The 22,371-nt window shown below is 44.5% G+C and overlaps 1 protein-coding gene and 1 non-coding gene across 2 annotated transcripts in view; one reads left to right on the top strand and one right to left on the bottom strand.

The window, feature by feature from the left end:
• The window catches only part of CALN1 (calneuron 1), a 535,507-nt gene that overhangs the window by 95,986 nt on the left and 417,150 nt on the right, over window positions 1-22,371 (top strand). Inside the window, exon 2 of the mRNA XM_003416548.4 lies at window positions 16,662-16,782. Coding sequence (XP_003416596.1) covers window positions 16,662-16,782 — 121 coding nt within the window. The remainder of the gene's footprint in view (window positions 1-16,661; window positions 16,783-22,371) is intronic.
• TRNAG-UCC (transfer RNA glycine (anticodon UCC)) lies at window positions 10,329-10,399 on the bottom strand. The gene has a single exon. It is a non-coding gene; the product is annotated as a tRNA-Gly (tRNA).

The following is a 22,371-nucleotide window of genomic DNA, read 5'->3' on the forward strand; positions in this document are numbered from 1 at the left end:
TTGCAAGGCCAGGGCGTGGAGGTTGGGTTCTAACAGCTCTGAACCCCGGCGGCTAATCATGTGGACTGTGCATTCATTAGGGGGCTCTCTGCCCCTTGCTAGGGAAAGCCCTAAAGTGACTCTTAGGGCCAATGCTGTTAGTTGCCATCCAGTTGGCTCTGACTCATGGAGACCTCACGTATAACAGAATGAAATGTTGCCTGGTCCTGCACCATCTTCATAATCATTGCTATTCTCGAATTCACCGTTGCAGCTATTATAACAATCCACCTTGTTGAGGGCTTCCCTTGTTTTCACTGGCCCTCTGCTTTATCAACCACGATGTCCTTTTCTAGTGATCGGTCTTTTCTTATGTCATGACCGAAGTAAGTGAGTCAAAGTCTTGCCATCCTTGCTTCTAAGGAGCATTCTGCTTGTATTTCATTTAAGACTGATTTGTTCATTCTTCTGGCAGTCCATGGCATATTCAATATTCTTTGCCAACTCCACCATCCAACTGCATCAATTCTTCTGTCATTCTTTTCCATGACTATAATGCGATTTCAGGAAGGAGAAGTGTGTTCAGTTTTCACACTTGAGTTAATAATATAAAGATTTTCTGACATTATTAAAAATTTAGTAAACATAATTGACACATAATGTACTCTGATATAAATGTACTTTGCTTATCTATTTTTCAATGCTCTTGTTTTCTTCTTTCTTTCTTTTCTTGTCTTTTTCCCCCATTAAATACAATGCAACGTTAACTGATTGGTGCACACATCTTTGACTACATTTCAGGATAATAAAAGAAATACCAAACCCGTGGACGTGGCGTCGATTCTGACCATGTGTTACAGGGTAGAACTGCATCTTTTTCTTGGCTATCACCTTTATGGAAACAGGCGTTACTTCCGTGGCACCACTGTGTGGGTTCAAACCGCCAACCTTTAGGCTAGTAGCTGAGCACAAACCGTTTGCGCCACCTAGGGACCTATCTCAGGGTAAGTTTCAGAAAATAAAGTTCTCGGGTCAGAGAGGAAGAACATCTTTTAGGCTTTTGGTACATAATTGCCAAATTGCTTTCTCTAAGACTGCTGTTTCAACTGCCACAAAGCACCAGGCGCCTTACATTCTTACCAGCATGTTAAAAAAAACAAAAACAAAACCAGCTCCCCCTCGCAAAAAAAAAAAGACTCCCACATTGAAAAATGCAGAAAACAGCATCTTTTTAAAACTTGTGTTTCTTTGTTTACTTATCAGATCCACTTTTTTTTTCACAGATTTATTAGCTGTTTGTCTTCCCAGTTTTGTGAGCTGTCTGTTCGTGTCCTTTTTGTAACCCCTGTTTGCCTGTTACATTTACGTATGCAGCTGATACCATTCAGGAGTTCACACTGGCAACGCCATCAGTCTTTTCCTTTGTAATTTCTTTTATTACACTTAAGCTTTGACTGTCCTTTCACTATGAAAGATGATGGAAATATTTATAGCTATTTCACTGCTGGTTTTTGATAATTTGGTTTTTTCCTTTTGTCTGCTCCTTTTAAACAGTCACTTATTTCTGCCCATGGCTTCCTGCCTTAGGTGGACTCCCTAGGACAGTGTTAGCTAGCGGTGGATGGGCATCTTGTCTTTTGAATTCATTTTAATGGAAATGTCTCTGCAGTGATTTCCAAAGTGGGGTGTGTTAGGTGGTCGCTTGGAGTGTAGGAAGAAAAGAGAAAAAGAAGGGGGAAATTAAACTTTGCAGGTATCTATGATTGCATGCGAAAGCTGGACGATGAACCAGGAACACCGGAGAAGAATTGACGCCTTTGAATAGTGCTGTTGGCAAAGAATATTGAATATTCCATGGACTGCCAAAAGAACGAACAAATCTGTCTTAGAAGTGCAACCAGAATGCTCCTTAGAAGGGAGAATGGCGAGACTGCATCTTACATACTTTGGACATGTTGTCAGGAGGGATCAGTCCCTGGAGAAGGACATCATGCTTGGTAAAGTAGAGGGTCAGCGGAAAAGAGGAAGACCCTCAAGGAGATGGATTGACACAGTGGCTGCAATAACGGGCTCAAGTATAACAACGATCGTGAAGCTGGAGCAGGACTGGGCAGTGTTTGGTTCTGCTGTACCCAGGGTCGCTATGAGCCGGAACTGACTTGACGGCACCTGACAACAGCAACAGCAGTATCCGTCATGGGAGCGCTGGTGGTTCAGTGGTCGAGGCCTCAGCTTCCATGCAGGAGATCTGGGTCACCTCATGCACTGACACCACCCGTCTGTCAGTGGAGGCCTGTGTGCTGCTATGATGCTGAACAGGTTTCCGAAAAGCTTCGGACTAAGGTGGACCAGGAAGAAAGGCCTGGTGATCCACTTCTGAAATCAGCCAGTGGAAACCCGATGGCTCATCACGGTCTGCTCTGCAGCACATCGTGGGTTGGTGCGGGCCCAGGTGGCGTTTCATTCCCTTGTACATGGGGTGGCCATGAGTTGGGGTTGACTCGATGGCAGCCCACAACAACATCGACTATAAAGAGTGACACCAACACCCGGTACCGCCTGCATGCCTGATGGTCTGGTGTAGAGTCCAGGGAAGGATGGGCGTCCCTCACTCAAGGGGGTTGACGACGGGGCCCTTCTCATGCATTTGCTTCCAGTAATTTGTGACATGAGTGTCCGCTTAGGTGACTTTACCAAAAAAATCCGAATGGTTGCCGTTGACTTGATACTGACTCCTGGAGACCCCACGTGTCCAGAGTAGAACTTGGCGCCGTAAGGCTTCCATGGCTGTGAGCTTTCGGAAGCAGATCGCCAAGCCTCTTTTCTGAGGTGCCTCTGGCTGGGCTCTAGTTCAACTTTGGGGCCGGTAGCCCAGTGCTTAACTATGTGTGTCACCCAGGGACTCCTAGGAGGCTTGCGGATACATGAATTTGTTTAAACTAAACTAACACTCAGAAAGTGGATATAAAAAGAGGTCCTCCAAGAAGCCCTGGCTCTTGAATCACGTTGGTGGGGTGGCAAGTGGACGTCACGACAATGGCCAAGGTCTTTACGGCGTCAGCCACTTTACAGTGTCAAAACGCTATTGCTACCCGTCCCTCAGATCAGACACAAGTTGGCCCAAACAGTTTAAAACCATCAGAAGACCGTTTAGAAATGTAGATCGATATCCAGCCCCATGAATCGTGACACTTGGCCGACATCCTTGTAATGAGATGGCAGGTGACTGCAGATGGCTTTTGTGCCACAAAAAGGCCTGGTGCTCATCAGGGCAAAGCTCTCCGAAGAGTTACCGAGTGCGAAGGGGAGCCCCGTGCTGTTGCAGGAGCAGGCGAACGACCCACATTTGGTGGTGGTACTGAGGTGGCAGCTGTTGTCTGCTGCACACACTTAGAGGCCACAGTGTGACCGTGAGCGAAGGAGTCACCGTCTCTCCAAGGAAACTCATGCTGCGGAAGGAGCGTCTTTGGAAATGGCTGTCCGTTGGGAAACGTTTCAACCAGTACGTGATTTTGCTGCTGAAAGAAGGACGCGTGTGTGGCACCTACAGACGCTCTCAGATCTGCAAACAGAATGTTGTCAACAGTTGAAGGATCTACCAAAAGAGTTCACAAGGCTTTTAAACCGATTTGTTAAAGGTGTGAAAATGGAACTGCTTTCAACCGGCAGGCAAGACCATCAGTTGACAGGAGGGAGGCTGCAACTTTATCAGCCAAATGTCAGCAAGAGCCTTGGCATGCTTGTCGGAGGGAAGTGAAGGGTTGACGTTGTGACTGAGCGGATGCCACCAGTGACGTTTTTCCTCTGTTTGGATCCACGTCTCTTCCTGAGGGTTTTTTTTTTTTTTAAATAATTTTTATTTTGCTTTAAGTGAAAGGTTACAAATCAAGTCAGTCTGTCACATATAAGCTTATATACACCTTACTCTATACTCCCACTGACTCTCCCCCTAAGGAGTCAGCCCGCTCCCTCCTTCCAGTCTCTCCTTTCGTGACCATTTTGCCAGTTTCTAACCCTCTCTACCCTCCCATCTCCCCTCCAGACAGGAGATGCCAACACAGTCTCAAGTGTCCACCTGACATAAGTGGCTCACTCTTCATCAGCATCTCTCTCCAACCCATTGTCCAGTCCCTTCCATGTCTGATGAGTTGTCTTTGGGAATGGTTCCTGTCCTGGGCCAACAGAAGGTTTGGGGACCACGACCGCCAGGATTCCTCTAGTCTCAGTCAGACCATTAAGTCTGGTCTTTTTATGAGAATTTGGGATCTGCATCCCACTGATCTCCTGCTCCCTCAGGAGTTCTCTGCTGTGCTCCCTGTCAGGGCAGTCATCGGATGTGGCCGGGCACCATTTAGTTCTTCTAGTCTCAGGATGATGTAAGTTTCTGGTTCATGTGGCCCTTGCTGTCTCTTGGGCTCATAGTTATTGTGTGACCTTGGTGTTCTTCATTCTCCTTTGATCCAGGTGGGTTGAGACCAATTGATGCATCTTAGATGGCTGCTTGTTAGCATTTAAGACCCCAGACACCAGACTTCAAAGTGGGATGCGGAATGTTTTCATAATAGAGTTTATTATGCCGATTGACTTAGAAGTCCCCTTAAGCCATAGTCCCCAAACCCCTGCCCTTGCTCTGCTGACCTTTAAAGCATTCAGTTTATCCCGGAAACTTCTTTGCTTTTGGTCCACTCCAGTTGAGTTGACCTTCCCTGTACTGAGTATTGTCCTTCCCTTCACCTAAAGTAGTTCTTATCTACTAACTAATCAGTAAATAACCCTCTCCCACCCTCCCTCCCTCCCCACCTCGTAACCATAAAAGTATGTGTTCTTCTCAGTTTATACTATTTCTCAAGATCTTATAATAGTGGTCTTATACAATATTTGTCCTTTTGCCTCTGACTAATTTCGCTCAGCATAATGCCTTCCAGGTTCCTACATGTTATGAATTGTTTAACAGATTCATCACTGTTCTTTATTGATGTGTAGTATTCCATTGTGTGAATATACCACAATTTATTTAACCATTCATCCATTGATGGACACCTTGGTTGCTTCCAGCTTTTTGCTGTTGTAAACAGAGCTGCAATAAACATGGGTGTGCATATATCTGTTCGTGTAAAGGCTCTTATTTCTCTAGGGTACATTCCGAGGAGTGGGATTTCTGGGTTGTATGGTAGTTCTATTTCTAACTTTTTAAGAAAACACCAGATAGATTTCCAAAGCGGTTGTACCATTTTACATTTCCACCAGCAGTGTATAAGAGTTCCAATCTCTCCGCAGCCTCTCCAACATTTATTATTTTGTGTTTTTTGGATTAATGCCAGCCTTGTTGTTGTTGTTGTTGTTGAAGTGAGATGGAATCTCATCGTAGTTTTAATTTGCATTTCTCTAATGGCTAATGATCGAGAGCATTTTCTCATGTGTCTGTTAGCTGCCTGAATATCTTCTTTAGGGAAGTGCGTGTTCATATCCTTTGCCCACTTTTTGATTGGGTTGTTTGTCTTTTTGTGGTTGAGTTTTAACAGAATCATATAGATTTTAGAGATCAGGCGCTGGTCGGCCTGAGGGGTATTTTGGTTATCAAAGCAAAAAATTACCAAACCCATCGAGTTTATTCCGACTCATAGCAACCCTATAGGACAGAGCAGAACTGCCCCACAGGGTTTCCAAGGAGTGGCTGGTGGATTCAAACCGACCTCTTGGTTAGCGGCCCCAGCATTTAACCGCGGTGCCACCTTATGGCAGACGTTAAAATACAACATGGCAACAAGCCCAACCTAAAACCAGACCTTCAAATCGCTGTGTAACAAAGGGTTAAGTCAAGATTTCCAATGAGCGTGAATCCAATTAGATCACATTGTCTTCAATAAAAAAATTCAATTTCTAGATTTTGAGTGAACAAAAACCATTTGATCAGTGTTTTAAAGCTTCTTAGTCTAGAGTTGCATACAGAGTTCTCATCCTGAGCAATGTCGTCTTAGTCATCTAGGCTGCTGTAACAGAAATACCACAAGTGGACAGCTTCAACAAAAAGAAATTATTCTCTCACTGTCTGGTAGGCTACAAGTCCAAATTCAGGATGCTGGCTCCAGGGGAAGGCTTTCTCTCTCTGTCGGCTCTGGAGGAAGGTCCTTGTGATGCATCAGTCTTCCCTTGGTCTGGGAGCATCTCGGTGTAGGAACCTCAGGTCCGAAGGATGTGCTCTGCTCCTGGCACTGCTTTCTTGGTGGTATGAGGTCCCCAGCTCTCTGCTTGCTTCCCTTTCCTTTTTATCTCTTGGGAGATAAAAGGTGGTGCAGGCCACACCCCGGGGAAACTCCCTTCACATTGGACCAGGGATGTGACCTGGGTAAGGGTGGTGTTACAATCCCACTCTAATCCTTTTAGACATAAAATTACCATCACAAAACAGAGGACAACCACGTGATGCCGGAAATCATGGCCCAGCCAAATTGATACACACATTTTTGGGGGGGACATAATTCAATCCATGACAAATGTCTGTTTGTGTTTTCTCTATTTTTTAAAGAAACTTATCAGAGATTTGTCTAGTTTATTGCTTTTGTTTCAGAGAACCAGCTCTTCAGCTTTATCACTACATCATTTTTCTGTTTTCTAATCAATTCATCCCTTTTATTATTTCCTTTCCAGTTCTCTATATTTCTCTAACTTTTGAGTTGAAGACTTACTTAGTTTTCATTTTTCCTCCTTTAAGTAACGAGTGTTGACATTTTTCACATTTTATCTGAATACTACTTTGCTACAACCCATGTTTTTTATAAGAACCGTTCCCATTTTTGTAATGTATAGCCTATAATTTTAATGTAAAAATGATTTTGGAGAGTATTAATTTTTTAAAAATTTTAGCTGTTTAAATGATGACTTTTACCATTACTTCTACTTCAGTTGTGGCAGACCTGCTTTCAAATACTTTGACTGAGGTTTTTTGTAGTCTCGTATATGATAAATGGAGTCCCTGGGCGGTGCAAACACTGAAGGCTCAGTTGCTAATGGGAAGACTGGAGATTCCAGTCCACCCAGGGGAGCCTTGGAAGAAAGACCTGGTGATCTGTTTCCGAATTAATGTAAAAAGTAGCCCTCAACTGTGGAACTTTTGTCACACCTGTGCTGTCGACTCTCTCTCTGGGCGCGTGGAAGGAACTCCAAAAGGAAAAGCAGCACCTGCTGAGCATGTTGCTAAACTTCTCCCTCAAAATTATAAACCACACCAGAAAATAAATTACCTTCAGAAAAAATTAAATTAAAAAAAAATCCAGAAGATAGAATTACTGCCCCAAGAAACTGGTATAACAGAATGACGTTGTGGGGGAGAAAAAAAAAAAAGAAACAACTCAGTTAAAATGATTAAAAATGATGAAAAAATGATTAAGTGATTGAAAACTATAATGAAAGGTCCGTACAGAGTGAGGAAAAATAGAATTTACAAAAGAACTAAATTAAACAGAATTGGAAAACAGTCATTTATATCAAAAGTGTAATAGGTTAAACGATGAGTTAAATAGCAGCTGGAGAGACACTTGGTGCATTTGGAAGTGCTTGTGAGGAAACTACTTAGAAGATATACAGAGAGATAAAAATGTGACAATTTTGAAGAAGAGTTAAAGAAACGGGGTACACTGTTGGATTAGCCAAGGTTCAGCTCCAGAAAGAGTAACCACTCTGGGGAAGGGATTTAATACAGTTAGCTGCTTACAGAATTGTCGCAGAGCTGAAGGAGTGGGTATTAGGTGGACCCCAGAAGTGATCCCTACAACAATTCGGAACTGACCCCCGAGAACCACCCAGGGAGCCTCAAGAGCCAGAGCCACTCAGCTAAGCTGCTTCTCAATTCCAGACCCAAAGAAGCTGTGAGATAACAACTGTTTGTTGTTTTAAGCCACTCAATTCAGGGCTAATTCGCTATGCACATAGCAATAGATGAGCAATTTGGCAAACCCTGGAAAAGTGAAGATTCATGTACTCAGCAAGCTGCAGTTTTTCATCTAGTTCTGTGTTCTAGAGAAATCCCTGCAGATAAACAGGAAGAGACACACATAAGATATTCATGGCAGCATGTTTTTTGTCAATTGGGCAATAGATAAATAATTTGCTACATATTTACACAATGGAAAACTATGGAGTAGTTAAAAATGATTTAACTAGGTATATATATATATATAGAGAGAGAGAGAGAGAAGGTCTGGTGGCACAGTGGCTAAGTGCTTGGCTGCTAACCAGAAGGTTGGTGGTTTGAAGCCACCGGCCACTTCCCTGTAGAAAGATATGGCAGTCTGCTTCCACAAGGATTTCAGCCTTGGAAACCCTGTGGGGCAGTTCTACTCAGGGTCGCTATGAGTCAGAATTGACGTGACAGCAGTGAGTTTGGCTTTTGATATATATTGATTTGGATGAATTGCAAAAATGTGATGTGAGTGAAATGTTCACATAGCAATGTATGGTATGATATCATTTATGTAAGGTTAAATATATAGACACCAGCAGTATGTATTCTATATAAAAGCTGCCCTCGAGTTGATGCTGAAAACAGAATTCTACAAAACAGAAACTGTAAAACTGTCTTTCTTCCTTGTATCATATCATTATCGGCAGTGTTTTTGCTCTCCTTCTGGAAAGTGCTCTCATCTGCAGTGGAGCAGAAATTTATACACAGCCCCACTTGAGTTTTCTGCTTACTCATTCTTGTCTGGTTTGAGATCTGCCCAAACCCTGTGTTTGCCAATTGGCCTGGCCCTGCAGGAGCTCAGCAAGGGAACCTGACTGTTTGATAAGTGCTTAGCCAAATTCCTGGAGGCCTGGTGGCGCAGTGGTTAAGAGCTTGGCTGCTAACCAAAAGGTTGCCAGTTTGAATCCACCAGCTGCTCCTTGGAAGCCCTATGGGGCAGTTCTAGCCTGTCCTATAGGGTTGCTATGAGCTAGAATTGACTTGATGACAACAGGTTTGGTTAGCCAAATGCCTAGCGTCTAGCTGGGACTTATCTAGTGCATCTTTGCTGGATAAGGTGGGATCTTCTCGTCCTCATAACTTAGCTCTTAGACTCTGAGGAGGAGATATATACTTCTGGGTTATCTGAGGCATTCCGTAAAAACCCAGTTGCCGCCGAGTTGACTCCAGCTCATGGCGACCTCATGTGTGTCAGAGTAGAACAGTGCTCCTTAGTGTTTTCAGTGGCTAGGTATTTCGGGAGTAGATCCTAGGCCTTTCTTCCAAGGCTTCTCTGGGTAGACTCAAACCTCCAGCCTTTTGGTTAGCAGCTGAGTGTGTTAACTCTTTGTACCACCCAGGGATCCGGAACATTCCGTGGTTCCTCATTAATCAGAAGCAATGCATATAAAGCCATAATTCTCATAGGTAATTGCTCCCAGAGTCCTCCTCACCGACACCTGTGCCTGCAGCCAATTTCACGTCTTGATGTGCAGCCCCCAGGCCCCATACGCTCCATTTCAGCCATGTTGTCTGCTGGGAGGTGTGGTCCCTGAGTGGGTACACAAGGCAGTTGCCCCTTCACAGTGGAGATAAGGATGGTCAGGATTTGACCCTGGCTGCTTTAAAAAACAAATCAGTCTTAGAAAAATACAACCAGAATGTTCCTTTGAAGTGAGTACGGTACGACGTTGACTTGCTGACTTTGGACACGTCATCAGGAAAGACCAATCGTTAGAAAAGGACGTCATGGCTGGTAAAGTAGAGGGTCAAGGAAAATGAGGGACACCATATGTGAGATGGATTGACATAACAGCCGCAACCTTGGACTCCAACATACCAACGATCTCAAAGATGGCGCAGGACCGGGCAGTGTTTTGTTCTGTTATACATAAGGCCGCCATGAGTCAGAGCCAACTTGATGGTCAGTAACAACAACAAGCTTTAAAAAAGCAACTCCGACGTAGTCGAAGGGTGATTACCTGATATTATGAATCCGGGTACATAAAGATCTCTTCTTAGAATTTTACTATCTGGCTCTATTATTTTGTCTCTGAATTCAAAGCGTGTGCATGCGGAGATCACTTGTCATTCAGATCCTAACTCTGCCAACGGAGTGGAAGTTTCCTTCATAACCTGGCAGTGGTGCTGCTGTTGTTGTTGTTAGCTGCGGTGGAGTCAACCCCTTACTCATGGCAACCCCGTGTACAACAGGACGAATGCGCCTGGTCCTGCCCCATCCCCGTGATCCGTTGCAGATCAGACCGTTGTGATTCATGAGTTTTCATTTTGGAAGCAGATCACCAGGCCTTTCTTCTCGGTCTATCTTAGTCTGGAAGCTCCGCTGAAACCTGTCCAGCATCAGAGCAACACACAAGCCTCCACTGATGGGTGGTGGCTGTGCGTGAGATGCCTTGGCGGGGAATCGAACCCAGGTCTCTTGCATGGAAGGCGAGAATTCTACCACTGAACCACCAATGCGTCATGGTGTTGTTGAGAATATTATTATTTTTGTATGCCTTCATGGGTGTTTTTAGGGGAATCTGGCAAAGGCCCTATTGAGGTTGGCTGGGCTCTTTCACTGTTCGAATACCTCTTGTATGTCTGGAAATTGAAGGCTAGGAATCTCTGTTAACTCTAATAGATAACCACGCTCACTCAGGGCACTCTACCAAGAGCTCAGGCTTCAGCGGAATTCCTGCAACTCCTTTCAAAAGTTCAAGACGTTTAAAAAGTCTTAAGTCCTTTGAAAAAATTTCAAGGACACATTAAAATGCATTTCTCTAGATTTGCCCTCTGCTCTGTCCCTGTGGTCCCTTACTGGAAATCTGTGCAACTTAAATCAAGTCTTTAGAGCAGGGCTTCTCACCTGTTTGTGGTGAATGACCAGTTTTATTTCTTGTAGGTCCCAGTCCTTTGCAGACTGACCGTTTTTAGCTGCCATTGAGTTGGCCCCGGACTCATGGTGACCCCAGGCACCACAGGCTCGGACTGTCAGGATTGACAGGATATTCACTGGCTGATTTTTGGAAGTAGATCACCAGCTTTTTCCTCCTCGTCCGTCTTAGTCTGGAGGCTGTGCTGAAACCCGTGCAGACTTACACTTCCGTAAAATACGATGATAATGATAACGAATTACCAGAAAAATAAAGTGAAAAAGCAAAAATGTACGAAAATCAAGTCTACTGATCGTGTGCTTTGATGTTGGAGGCCAATGCTGTAAATTGCTGTAAAAACTCTCAAAGGCTCACTCTCCATTCCTGTACATACTTGTCACAGACCAGCAGCAGACAGTGGGAGGACTGGAGGTGGCCTGTGGACCCCGCTTTGAGTAGCACTGTTTTCAGAGACCCGGAAGAATTACCATTTGGTGCCCTCTTTGGAAGGAGCTCTGGTGGTGCAACGGTTAAACAGTGGGCTGCTAACCCAGAGGTTGGCGGTTGGAACCCACCCAGCTGCTCCACAGGAGAAAGAGCTGGCGATCTGCTCCAGTCAAAATTACAGCCTAGAAAACCCTCTGGGGCAGTTCTGCTCTGTCACGTGGAGTAGCTATGAGTTGGCATCGACTCCGTAGCACACAACAACAACAACATAACAATGTGCCTGGGTCTTTGGTGTTGTAGAGGAAAAGCCTGGAAGGGCATACTGGATGCAGGGGTTGTATTTTGGATGATGAAGAAGTTTGAAAACAAATAGTGGTGATGGTTGTACAACATGGTGAATCTAAGTATTCACAATTAAAAAATGGTTAAAATGGTAAATTTTATGTTACATTATTTGACCATCACCACCTGTCTGTCAGTGTGTCATACTGTGGTGGCTTGAGTGTTGCTGTGAGGCTGGAAGCTATGCCACCAGTATTTCAAATACCAGCAGGGTCCCCCATGGTGGACAGGTTTCAGCAGAGCTTCCAGACTAAGACAGACTAGGAAGAAATGCCTGGCGATCTACTTCAGAAAATTAGCCAGTGAAAACTGTATGGCTCAGCATAGGACACCGTCCAGTACAGGGCTAGAGGATGGTGCAGTAATAGGCTCAAACGTACCAAGTAGGACCGGCAACGTTTTGTTCTGATATTAGATATCAATGCAGCTAACAATATCTTTTACCACAATAAACAATAAATTAAAAAAAACAAAACAAAAACGGATATGATCAGTTTCTTACTCTGCCAAGAGAGGTATCTGTTCCTCCACACTGACAACAGGGAGCACCCCTTAAACTGTGGGGAGACAGACTCACCTCTTTCATTTTTAGCCTTTCTGACTCCTTGTCCTTGATGTGATCATGGAATCAGCCTCCTTGGTGGCCAGGAAATAGGCCCCACTTCGCCTTTGGTGCTTTCCATTCAAGTAGCTCCTCTTTCTGATGCAACCAGCCCTTCCTGACACCCCTCAAGGCTGGGGGACCCTCATGCCCTCCTGGTAACACACCTGCTCTCCCCAGCACAGCGCTGTACCCCACAAGCCAGCTATTATGGACCAAATTCTGTCCGCCCAAATAGGTGTTGGAATCCTAACCCTTTTACCTGTGCTTGTATTCCCATTTGGGAATAGAGTTTTCTTTGTTATGTTGATGAGGCCATACCAGTGTAGGGCATGTTTTGAGACATAAAAAGAGCAGATGAGGCCAGAGAAGGAAGCACGAATGGGGGAGAGAGACGCTACATGAAGATTGCCAAGGAAATGAGAGCAGAAAGCTAGAGAAGCTGAGACATGGATTTTTCCCCTAGAGCGGACGGAGACAGCCTTCCCCTAGAGCCGGCGCCCTGAATTTGGAATTATAGCTTCCTAAATCATGAGAAAAATTTCTGGTCCTTAAGCCACCCCCTTGTGGTATTTCTGTTATAGCAGCACTAGAGAGCTAAGACACCAGCTTCTCCCTGAACGTTGCTCTCTGCCCAGGTCCTTTCTGCCCCTTCTTCACAACCCAAATTATTTCATTTTCAACCTAATATACCTGGGAGATCCTTTGACCCCTGCGTCCCACTTCACATCACCCTTAGCAGGTAACACCGCATTACATCTATTGGGCATTTAGCATGGGAAATACCTCTTGTGACGTCCAGCGTTTCCATACAGTATTTAATATTTACAACAATACTCTTCAGTACATCTTTCCAGTGAGGGAGACTGAGGATTAGAGAGGTAAAGTAACTCCTACATGGCTAATGAGGGTGGAGCTAAGATTCCAACCAAGGTCCCTTGGTGGCGCACGTGGTTTGCACTTGGCTGGTAACCAAAAGGTTGGCGGTTTGAATCCACCAGCAGCACCTTGGAAGAAAAGTCTATAGAGATTACATCTGAGAAAACCCTACCGGGCAGTTCCACTCTGTAACACATGGGGTCGCCAAGAGTTGGAATCAACTTGACGGCACAAGACAACCACAACAGGGTTCAAATCTAATGCTGTTTCCCCAGAAAATCCGGGCTCGTAACCGTGAGTCCAAACTGCCTTACAGAAAACACAGAACGGTTATTTGCACGGGACGCGGTCACTTGAACGGTATTTCTCCCATCAGGCAATTTTGCTGTTGAAAACCTTTTATTTTTTGCTCATTGCCCTTCATATAAGGATCCATATAGAAACGCTCTTTAACTTTAGGTTCAGGACAATGTTTGTCTTTGCCGATAAACTGACGTATTAACCTAGGAGAGAATCTGAAAGCTTGGATTTCCCCAGACGACTGGGAGTGAAATTTAGTCCTTAATTGCAGCAGCTGTTTTTAGCTCTTCCTTTTCTTGAGCGTGACTTTGTCTGTACGGATGGTTCCTTTATTTGTCTGTACGGATGGCACGTGTTCCCTTTCTACTGAGCGGGAGCTTTTTTGGCACGGAGGCTGAGTGAGTTGAATGTGTACCCAATTTTGTAAGCTGCTGCTTTAGAAACAAATGATATTGGTGTATCAGTTGTAACCGGTTTTCTCTGTGTTTATTTGGAGTCTGTGGAGTAGGTAGGATCAGCCTTGCTTTCAGTGGGTTGGGTGTTTGCTTGTGTAACCTCGTTACAAAAATTTGGATGGCGGACCCAAAGCTTCGAACAGCTAAGTGAAAGGTGATTAAAAACCAGCTGCTGTGGAGTTGATTCCAAATCATGGCGACCCCACGTGTGTCAGAGCAGAACTGTGCTCCACGGAGTTTTCGATGGCCGATTTTTCAGAAGTAGATTGCCAGGCCATTCTTCCGAGGCACCTCTGGATAGACTTGAACCTCCAACCTTTCAGTACCACCCAAGGACTCAGAAAGCTAATTTGGGAAGATATTTACAAATTGCTGAGAAACTAGAGCGATGAGCTCGTTTTCTGGGTGAAATGGGAAGGGATACTTCTAGCTCCAGTACTGACCTTACTGGGTCAATCTCTAGGTGGCTAAATTATGTAAGACCAGTGCAGGTATCTTCCTGTATTTACAGAGACAGTAGTTACATAAAAGCCTGTGTGTTGAGTTGGATGCTGGGGCTACTGATGAGGAAACGCTGAAAACACCGAAGAAGCTCTAGCCAGCCCTGACTTCCCGTTCCCTGGACCATGCGAGCTAGTCCACACTCAAACGATGGAGGCACACGACCCTAGGCGATCGTGATTGGCCTTAAGGAGAAGGGAGAAGTCCTTATGCATAGGGCTGGCTCTCAGTTTAAACCTGTTTGGTCTGAAAACGAACTTGCAGAAAAGACAGATGGATAGATAGGGAGGTAGATGGTTGATGTTGAGTCAACTCCGACTGATGGTGACCTTGTGTACGACAGAAGGAAATGTTGCCTGGTCCTGTGTCATCCTCACGATTGGCAGCATGTTCAGGTCCTTCGTTGTGGCTGTCATGCCAATCCATCCAAGGCTCTCTTGCCCTCGCTGGCCCTCTGCTTCACCAAATATGATGTTTTCCTCCAGCTAGTGATCATTTCTGATGACGCATCCAAAGTGAATTGGCAGCGTTCTATTGTGATCCATAAGGCTTTCATTGGCTGATTTTCAGAAGACAATCACCAATCCATTCTTCCTAGTCTTAGTCAGGAAGCTCCTCTTAAACATGGGTGATCCTGCTGGTACTGGAAATACCAGTGGCATAGCTTCCAGCATCGGGACAACATGACAGACAGGAGGTGGTGGAGAAGAGAGGAGTTGAATTAAAGTATTCTGGAGAGAGATTTCTGCCTTCTATTTGGGTGTAAGGGGAGATTTGGTTGGGAGGGGGAAGGCAGACTTGTGATTAGCTGAAGACGCACTCCTTATAATCGGCATACGGAGTTTGTAGCTCGCATCGCACCCTTTGTGGTTGGCCTGTGGATATGCATTTGTTAGCCTTGAAAAGAGTTCAGGGTGGTTCGGAGGCTGACAGTCGGCTCGACTCAGGCGTGTGTCTGTCTGACTTTTTGGGGTACAGAGCGTTTTTGAGTGTTGTCCCAGTTGTTGAGTGAAAAATACCTCTGATAGAAATAGAGAAATCAGGAAGTGTGGCCTATTTTTTAGGGAGATAATTAGTTCTTTTTTAGACATCTCGAGTTTGAAACGAGAGTTTGACATCCGGATGGAAGTGTCTCGTGCTTCGCTGGGGCTGTTGTCACTGAAATAGCACTTAGGAGGTTTGCGTTCTGGAGCGGGTTCTCTCGCTCACCAGCTTCATGCTCTTGGTCAAGCCCCTTAACGTTCAGGAGTCCATCTGGTTGACCTCTAAGTGAGCAGCTCTCAGCTCAGACGAGGGCGTGCTGGTGTGCTCTAGACTTAAGGGAGAGGGAGGAGGGGCATCCTGTGGGCCTGTCCCTTGGCAGTGTCACAGGGAAAACAAGATGGACCCCTGCCCCCATGGTGCCTGCCAGCTCCAGCATTCGATGATTGGGGAGGTTTGCTTGCACCTGGGTCTTTCTGAAAAGACCTTACCTCCTTCCAGTGCTGCCCAGCTTACCTCAGAGAGCTCTGTTGGAAAGTTATTCTTTATCAGGAGCCAAAATTTGACTCCCTGTCATTCTTGCTTGTTGGTCCTAATTCTGCTCCAAGGTTTATCAATCCTCTTACCCCATTTTCTAGATGAGGAAATGGAGCCTGGAACACTATGGGCTTGCTCAGTGTAACAGAGAACCTATGGGGAGTCTTGGGACAGGAGCTGTGGTCTTTCTGCTGTGGAGAGGGCCACCTTTCTAGCTGCCTTTCCCCTTTCTCTGCTTGCTCTCTTATTCTTCTTTGTTGTTAGCTGCATTTGAGTCGGCCTCCAAGTCATGGCGGCCCGATGCACAGCTGAACGACACACTGTCTGGTCCTGCACCATCCGTGTGACTGGTTGGGGATTGGACTGCAGTGATCCATAGGGTTTTCACTGGCTGATTTTCGGAAGTTGTTCGCCAGGCCTTTCTTCCTAGTCTGACTTAGTCTGGAAGCTCCACTGAAACCTGTTCGGGATCATAGCAACACACGAGCCTCCACTGACAGACGGCTGGGACCACACACGAGGTGCCTTAGCCGGGAGTTGAACCCGGGTCTCCTGCTTGGAAGGCGAGAAATCTACCACTGAACCAACACTGTCTAATTAATCAAATGGGGGGAAGTGAAGTGCAGTGGTGGGAAGTGAAGGAATATGTGAAGGAAGAGAAAGTGAGGTCATTTGGGAACTGCTCAGGCCACTGGGACCCTGGGAATTTTCTGACTGTTCCTCTAGAATTGTTGCTATTTTACAAGCAGCTTTCGCTGTTCAAGTTTTGGGACGGAAGAAATGATGATGTCCTTCTCTCTCCCCTACTCTCTGCGGCCAGGGAGAAGATGCCATTCCACCATGTGACCGCCGGCCTGTTGTATAAGGGGAATTACCTCAACCGGTCTCTGTCTGCAGGCAGCGACAGCGAACAGCTTGCTAACATCTCCGTGGAGGAGCTCGACGGTAAGGAGCCTGCCCTGATGGTGGTTAGCCCCCCAAGGGAGGCATTTGTGCTTGTTGAGAACCTCAGGTGAGAACACCAGGCCCTGGCTGGCCGTGGGCAGCAGTGGCTGAGTCAGACCGTGTGGGGTCATGGGAAAGGGTTCAGAGAGAAAATTCGACCTGAAGGACTTCTTTGTGTGAGGCGAACCTTGTCGCTGGGAAAATCTCTGGTGAATATTTTGGTTTCCTTGGATACTAATGGGGGGCTCACCTTTGACTTCTCAGAGGTATTTCCCGCGTACGGAGTCTTTATTAACAGTGGAGGTGTTATGTTTCTATATTGTCCCTAACAATGGGGTCCAGCTGCAGGGGAGGTTTAGGCTTTGCTAATGGCCATGGCTGCTTTGTGCCCAGGTGCTTTGACTCCTGCCCAGACTGGAATCACCTGGAAGCCACGTCGAGGTGGGCACGGACAGCAATTATTTGAATTGCCTCTGCTCCTATTGTAACAAGTCCAGCTCTGGGGGTTCATGGCAGAGGCTGGGGTGGGAAGAAAACTGGGAACACAGGGACTAAATCCATCCCAAAGAATGTGGCTTAGCGCTCCATTGTATCCTGGGTAAACCAACCCCCTGATTAAAAAAATAATTAAAAAAGAAAAAAAGAGGAAGAAAGAACTGTTTCCAGAATAGAGGTTCAATTAGGCAGATTCGACCAGCTGCTCTGCCTAGATGGGACATCTGCTAAAGCCCAATCCGAATCAGCTTTCCTTACTGTTTTCCAATGCTGCACTGTAACACGGTCTTGTAACGTGGAACTTAAATTGACTTTTTAAAGCAGAGAAGTCAGAATGGCCCCAGATGGCCAGCCTGTTTGCTTTTGAGTGTAAATGGCCTAGACCATGGTGCCATGTGCGCACAGTCACTGCTCACAAAGGGATGGGCTGGGAGAGTCGACGCTGGGCCGGTGGAGCTGTAACTTGTTTTACGGCCTGCAGCCCATCTGTTTTATTAGGAGGAGATGAGGGAAGGGAGAAGGCTGGGTTTTTGGCGGGCATTCCCTGTTCTCGTCCAACTTGTCTGCCTTCTTATTTATGTGAATACAGAGGTGACACTGGGAAATGTTAGATGATGGGTAGAGCCCGGCCTCTTAAGGACAGCGGCTTCTCACTGCGCTGGGTTCCCTGTGTGCATTTGTCCAGTTTTCCTGTTCCTTCCTGCCTTCTCGTCTTTGCTCTTCGGCAGGAGTTGTCCATTTGGTCTCCGATACTTAATTGAACCAAGAAGCACGTTGCTCATAGACTGTTTGTTTTATAGGCCTGTCTTGTCTTTGGCTGAAAAGTGGGCTTTGGGAGTGGCTTCAGTTCTGAGTTAGCAGGGTATCCGGGGCCATAGTCTGGGGGGTTCCTCCAGTCTCTGTCAGACCAGTAAGTCTGGTCTTTTTTTTGTGAATTTCAGTTTTGTTCTACATTTATCTCTTGCTCTGTCCAGGACTCTCTATTGTGATCCCTGTCAGAGTACTGGGTGGTGGTAGCCGGGCACCATCTAGTTCTTCTGGGCTCAGGCTGGTGGAGACTGTGGTTCAGGTGGTCCTTTAGACCTTTGGTTTTCTTCATTTTCCTTTGCTCTGGATGGGATGGGACCAGTAGATGTATTTCAGGTGGCTGCTAGTAATGTCTTAGACCCCAGATACTACTCACCAAAGTAGATGTAGAACATTTTCTTCATGAACTATTTTATGCCAGTTGACCGAGGTATCTCCTGAGACCATGGTCCCCAGCCCTCGGCCCCAGCAGCTTGATCCCTAAGGGTGTTTAGATGTGTCTAGAAAGCTTCTATGACTTCCCCTTGGTCAAGTTGTGCTGACTTCCCCTATATTGTGTGTTGTCTTTCCCTTCACCAACTTTGACACTTGTCTACTATCTAGTTAGTGATTTTCCCTCCCCACTCTTCCCCTCCCTGGTAACCATCAAGGTTTTTTTTTTTTTTTTTCTGCATGTAAACCTTTTCTTGAGTTTTTGTTATAGTACTCTCATACGATATTTATCCTTTTGTGATTGACTTACTTCACTCAGCATAATGCCCTCCAGACTGATCCATGTTGTGAGATGTTTTGGAGTCATTGGTGTTCTCTATGGTTGTGTACTATACACTGAGCTGTGACCGGCCATGCCTTCTCACCAGCATCCAGGGCTCTGAACAGGGCTGCACAGATCTGTTCTGAGTATGGATCAGGCAGGTGAGGCGTGGAGACCACTGGCCTGTGTCGGTTCAGATGACTGCGGACTGGTTCTCGGGAAGCTCCAGCTTCAGAGGTGTTGGCCACTTGGTATTCCGATGGGGCTGCCTGTTGTCAAGCTGGCTTAAGCCTTGCTGCTTGGGACCCCTTATTCACCCCAGAGGACAGGTGGCGTTGCTCAGGAACTCCATGTGTTGGACACTGATGGGCACTGCAGCATTCTTTGTGCATCCGCTACCCTGGACCTTCGCTGGGTACCATCATACTAATGACTGCCCTCCGCGCTGCCCCAAAGCGGCTGTAGCCTCCTACCTGTGGATGGCCACATGGACAGGTTCCTCCAACTAAAACAAAAACAGTTGCCATCAAGTTGACTCCGATTCATGGTGACCCCATGTGTGTCATAGTAGAACTGTGCGCCATAGGGTTTTCAATCATTGATATTTTGGAAGTAGATTGCCAGGCCTTTCTTCTGAGGCACCTCTGGTTGGACTCGAACCATCAACTCTTAGGTTAGCAGCTGGGCACATTAACCATTTACACCACCCAGGGTCTCCTGGCTAATGTTTATCACCAGTGACACAATGTCCCTTTTCTTCACTGTAGACCTCAGGGACGCCCAGTCCATGAGCCTGAGAACAGGCTCGGAAGGACCCACGCATGCCATGTGCAGCTGCAGCTCACTTCTGGGAAGGGTTTCCATTTCTTCCGTCTAAACCAGCTCAGGAGGGGATAATGCAGAGCTGCAGCAAGTTGGGCGGGTTGCAGTTGGAAATCACCCAGCCCAACAAATTCAACAGTGATGGATTGATTGAGACACTCATTCATTTGTTCCTCCATTCGGGAGTTATTTACTTTGATTGCTTTCTGGGTGTGGGAGGAAAATCAGATAAGTTTAATATTCATTGCTTGTCCTCAGGGAACTTATGGTCTAGCCAGGGATGTTCTAGATATAAAGGACTTGTTAGCAGTATCTTGTATGTCTGGAGTGCTTCATATGGAATTTTATTAGACATATGGATTATCATTTTTTTAAAAAAGAGTTAACAATTTTCTCAGTGCTGTTTGTTGAACAATATTATGCTATTTTAATCTTAAACTAAATTCACCTCTCTCTACTTTTAGCACCATCTTTAGTTTTATCTTTTACTGGGCTTTGCATTTCGTGTGAAAATTTATAGGTTTATTTTTGCATGAATACTGCACTGTTTTAATTGCTGTATCCCTATAATATGCTTTTCTCTCTGCTTGTTGATCTTTTTTTCACAAGGTTCTTTTGTCTATTTTCATCATTTTGTTTTCAGATGGACTTTAGACTCATTCTTTCAAGTTCTAAAAAGAAAGTCTTATTGAAATTTATTTAGATACTTAAATTCTTCAATTTTGATAACTTTTTTCCAGAAAAATTACTACTTTTATTTAGGTGTTGAAATGTATGTTGAATTGGGTATAAAAGAATCATGTTTTAAAAGTATCTATATTTATTTTCGGAAACCCTGGTGGTGTAGTGGTTAAGTGCGACAGCTGCTAGCCAAAGGCTCGACAGTTTGAATCTGCCAGGTGCTCCTTGGAAACTCTATGGGGCAGTTCTACTCTGTCCTATAGGGTCGCTATGAGTTGGAATTGACTCAACGGCACTAAGTTGAGTTTTTAGATATTTATTTTCCTAGTTTCTTTTCTCTTCTGATTTTTTTGTTGTTTTGATTTCTCCTTTATCAAAAAATGGGCTTTGGGTTTATTTACTAATTATACTATTTTTCCTTGTAATTGATTCTTTTCTTGCCTTTAACTTTATATTCTAGTTTCTAAAATTCTGTTCATCTTTACTTATTTTTGGTTTTATGTTCATTTAAAATGTATTGAGTGGACGAATCCTTTCATCACTTATTTTATTTTTCATAATGAGAAACACAGCTTTAACAAAATTCTATAAGTTTTTGTATATTGGGTTCTCGTTTTTGTTAATTCCTCACATATCTGTAAGCATACTTTTCTCTGACTCATTAGCTATGTAGGACAGTGTTTTATAATCTCCATTGAAGATTTTTTTACCTTGTATTTCTAGTATTCATTTCATATTATTTGCATCTAGGCAGGTTACGTTTACCGTAAAAATTTTTGGTTTTTAAAATTACTGATATTTTTCTTATAACCTCTGCCCAGTTTTTGTAAACATTTCATAAAGCATATACATATTGCTTCTACCTTGTAGTTTTATTTACCCTGTAATATTTTTCAGATGGTTTACATGTACATCATTTTTCAAACATCTCACTTTGCTAAACAGTGATAGTGTGTTTTAAACTTTTTTTTTTCCCGTTGAATTTTCTGTATTTTTAACAGTTTTTGATGTTAAATCCTTTGGCATAAATGAGCCACTTTCTATGTTGTCTTGTTTTATGATTTCTATTTTGTGAGATTCTTTAATGTTTGTTTTTTATACCCTACCTTGTTCCACAAGAGTTTTAAAACGGGTTCTTTCCTGATCCTTTTATATCCATGTAATTCCCTTATTCTTGTGTAGCGATTTTGACTGCAAGTGTTTAAATTCTTTAAAAAGTGCTTGATTACTTTCTTCGGTTGTTAATTGTGGTAAATATGTAGGTGTCAACACATTTGCTGTTCCACCTTTCTTCACATGTACAATTCGGTATTCTCATCATGTTGTGCCACCGTCACCACTCTATTTACAAATTTTCCATCACCCTTAACAGAAGCTCAGTGTCCACTAGGCAATGAGTCCCCCTTCCCCTCCCTCCCACTTGCCCCTGGTAACCACTAATAGACATAGGTCTGTACACACTAGCCTGTTCTAGATATTTCACATACGTGGAATCATATAGCATTTGTCCTTTTGTGACTGAATTATTTCATGTGGCATAAAGTTTTTAAGGCTCATCCATGTTATAGCATACATGGTTGGCTAATTTTAAACTGGCCACCTGCAATAAATACGGAATCTGTAAATTATCAATGTACCTGCTCCTCCCTAAGTATGAAAACTGCTGATTCCCCATCTCCAACAAGGAATTTCTTGGCCTTTGCTTTCCATGCTCTTTCACACTTGTATGTTTCCTGGCTTTGTCAATTTAATGGAAGGATTATGGATCCAGATGGTTGCTTTACTGTTATCGTTATTATTATTTTTCCATATAAAGAATTTTTAAAATTTGTTCCAGCCTTTGCCTTCCATTTTTAAACCATATTTTCAGCAAGTATTCCAGAGTTCACTTCAGGGAGGGTTTAGTGCACACGATGTAGTTTCTGTGTCTTCAAACTCACACCTGTGGTGTCATCTTTGTGTTGTCCTGTTTCTAGCTTCAAGCGTTTTTGCTTCCTGGAAGGGTATGTGGCTTTTATGTTTCTGCTTCT

This window comes from Loxodonta africana, chromosome 12 (assembly GCF_030014295.1).
Source record: "Loxodonta africana isolate mLoxAfr1 chromosome 12, mLoxAfr1.hap2, whole genome shotgun sequence".
NCBI lineage: Eukaryota > Metazoa > Chordata > Mammalia > Proboscidea > Elephantidae > Loxodonta > Loxodonta africana.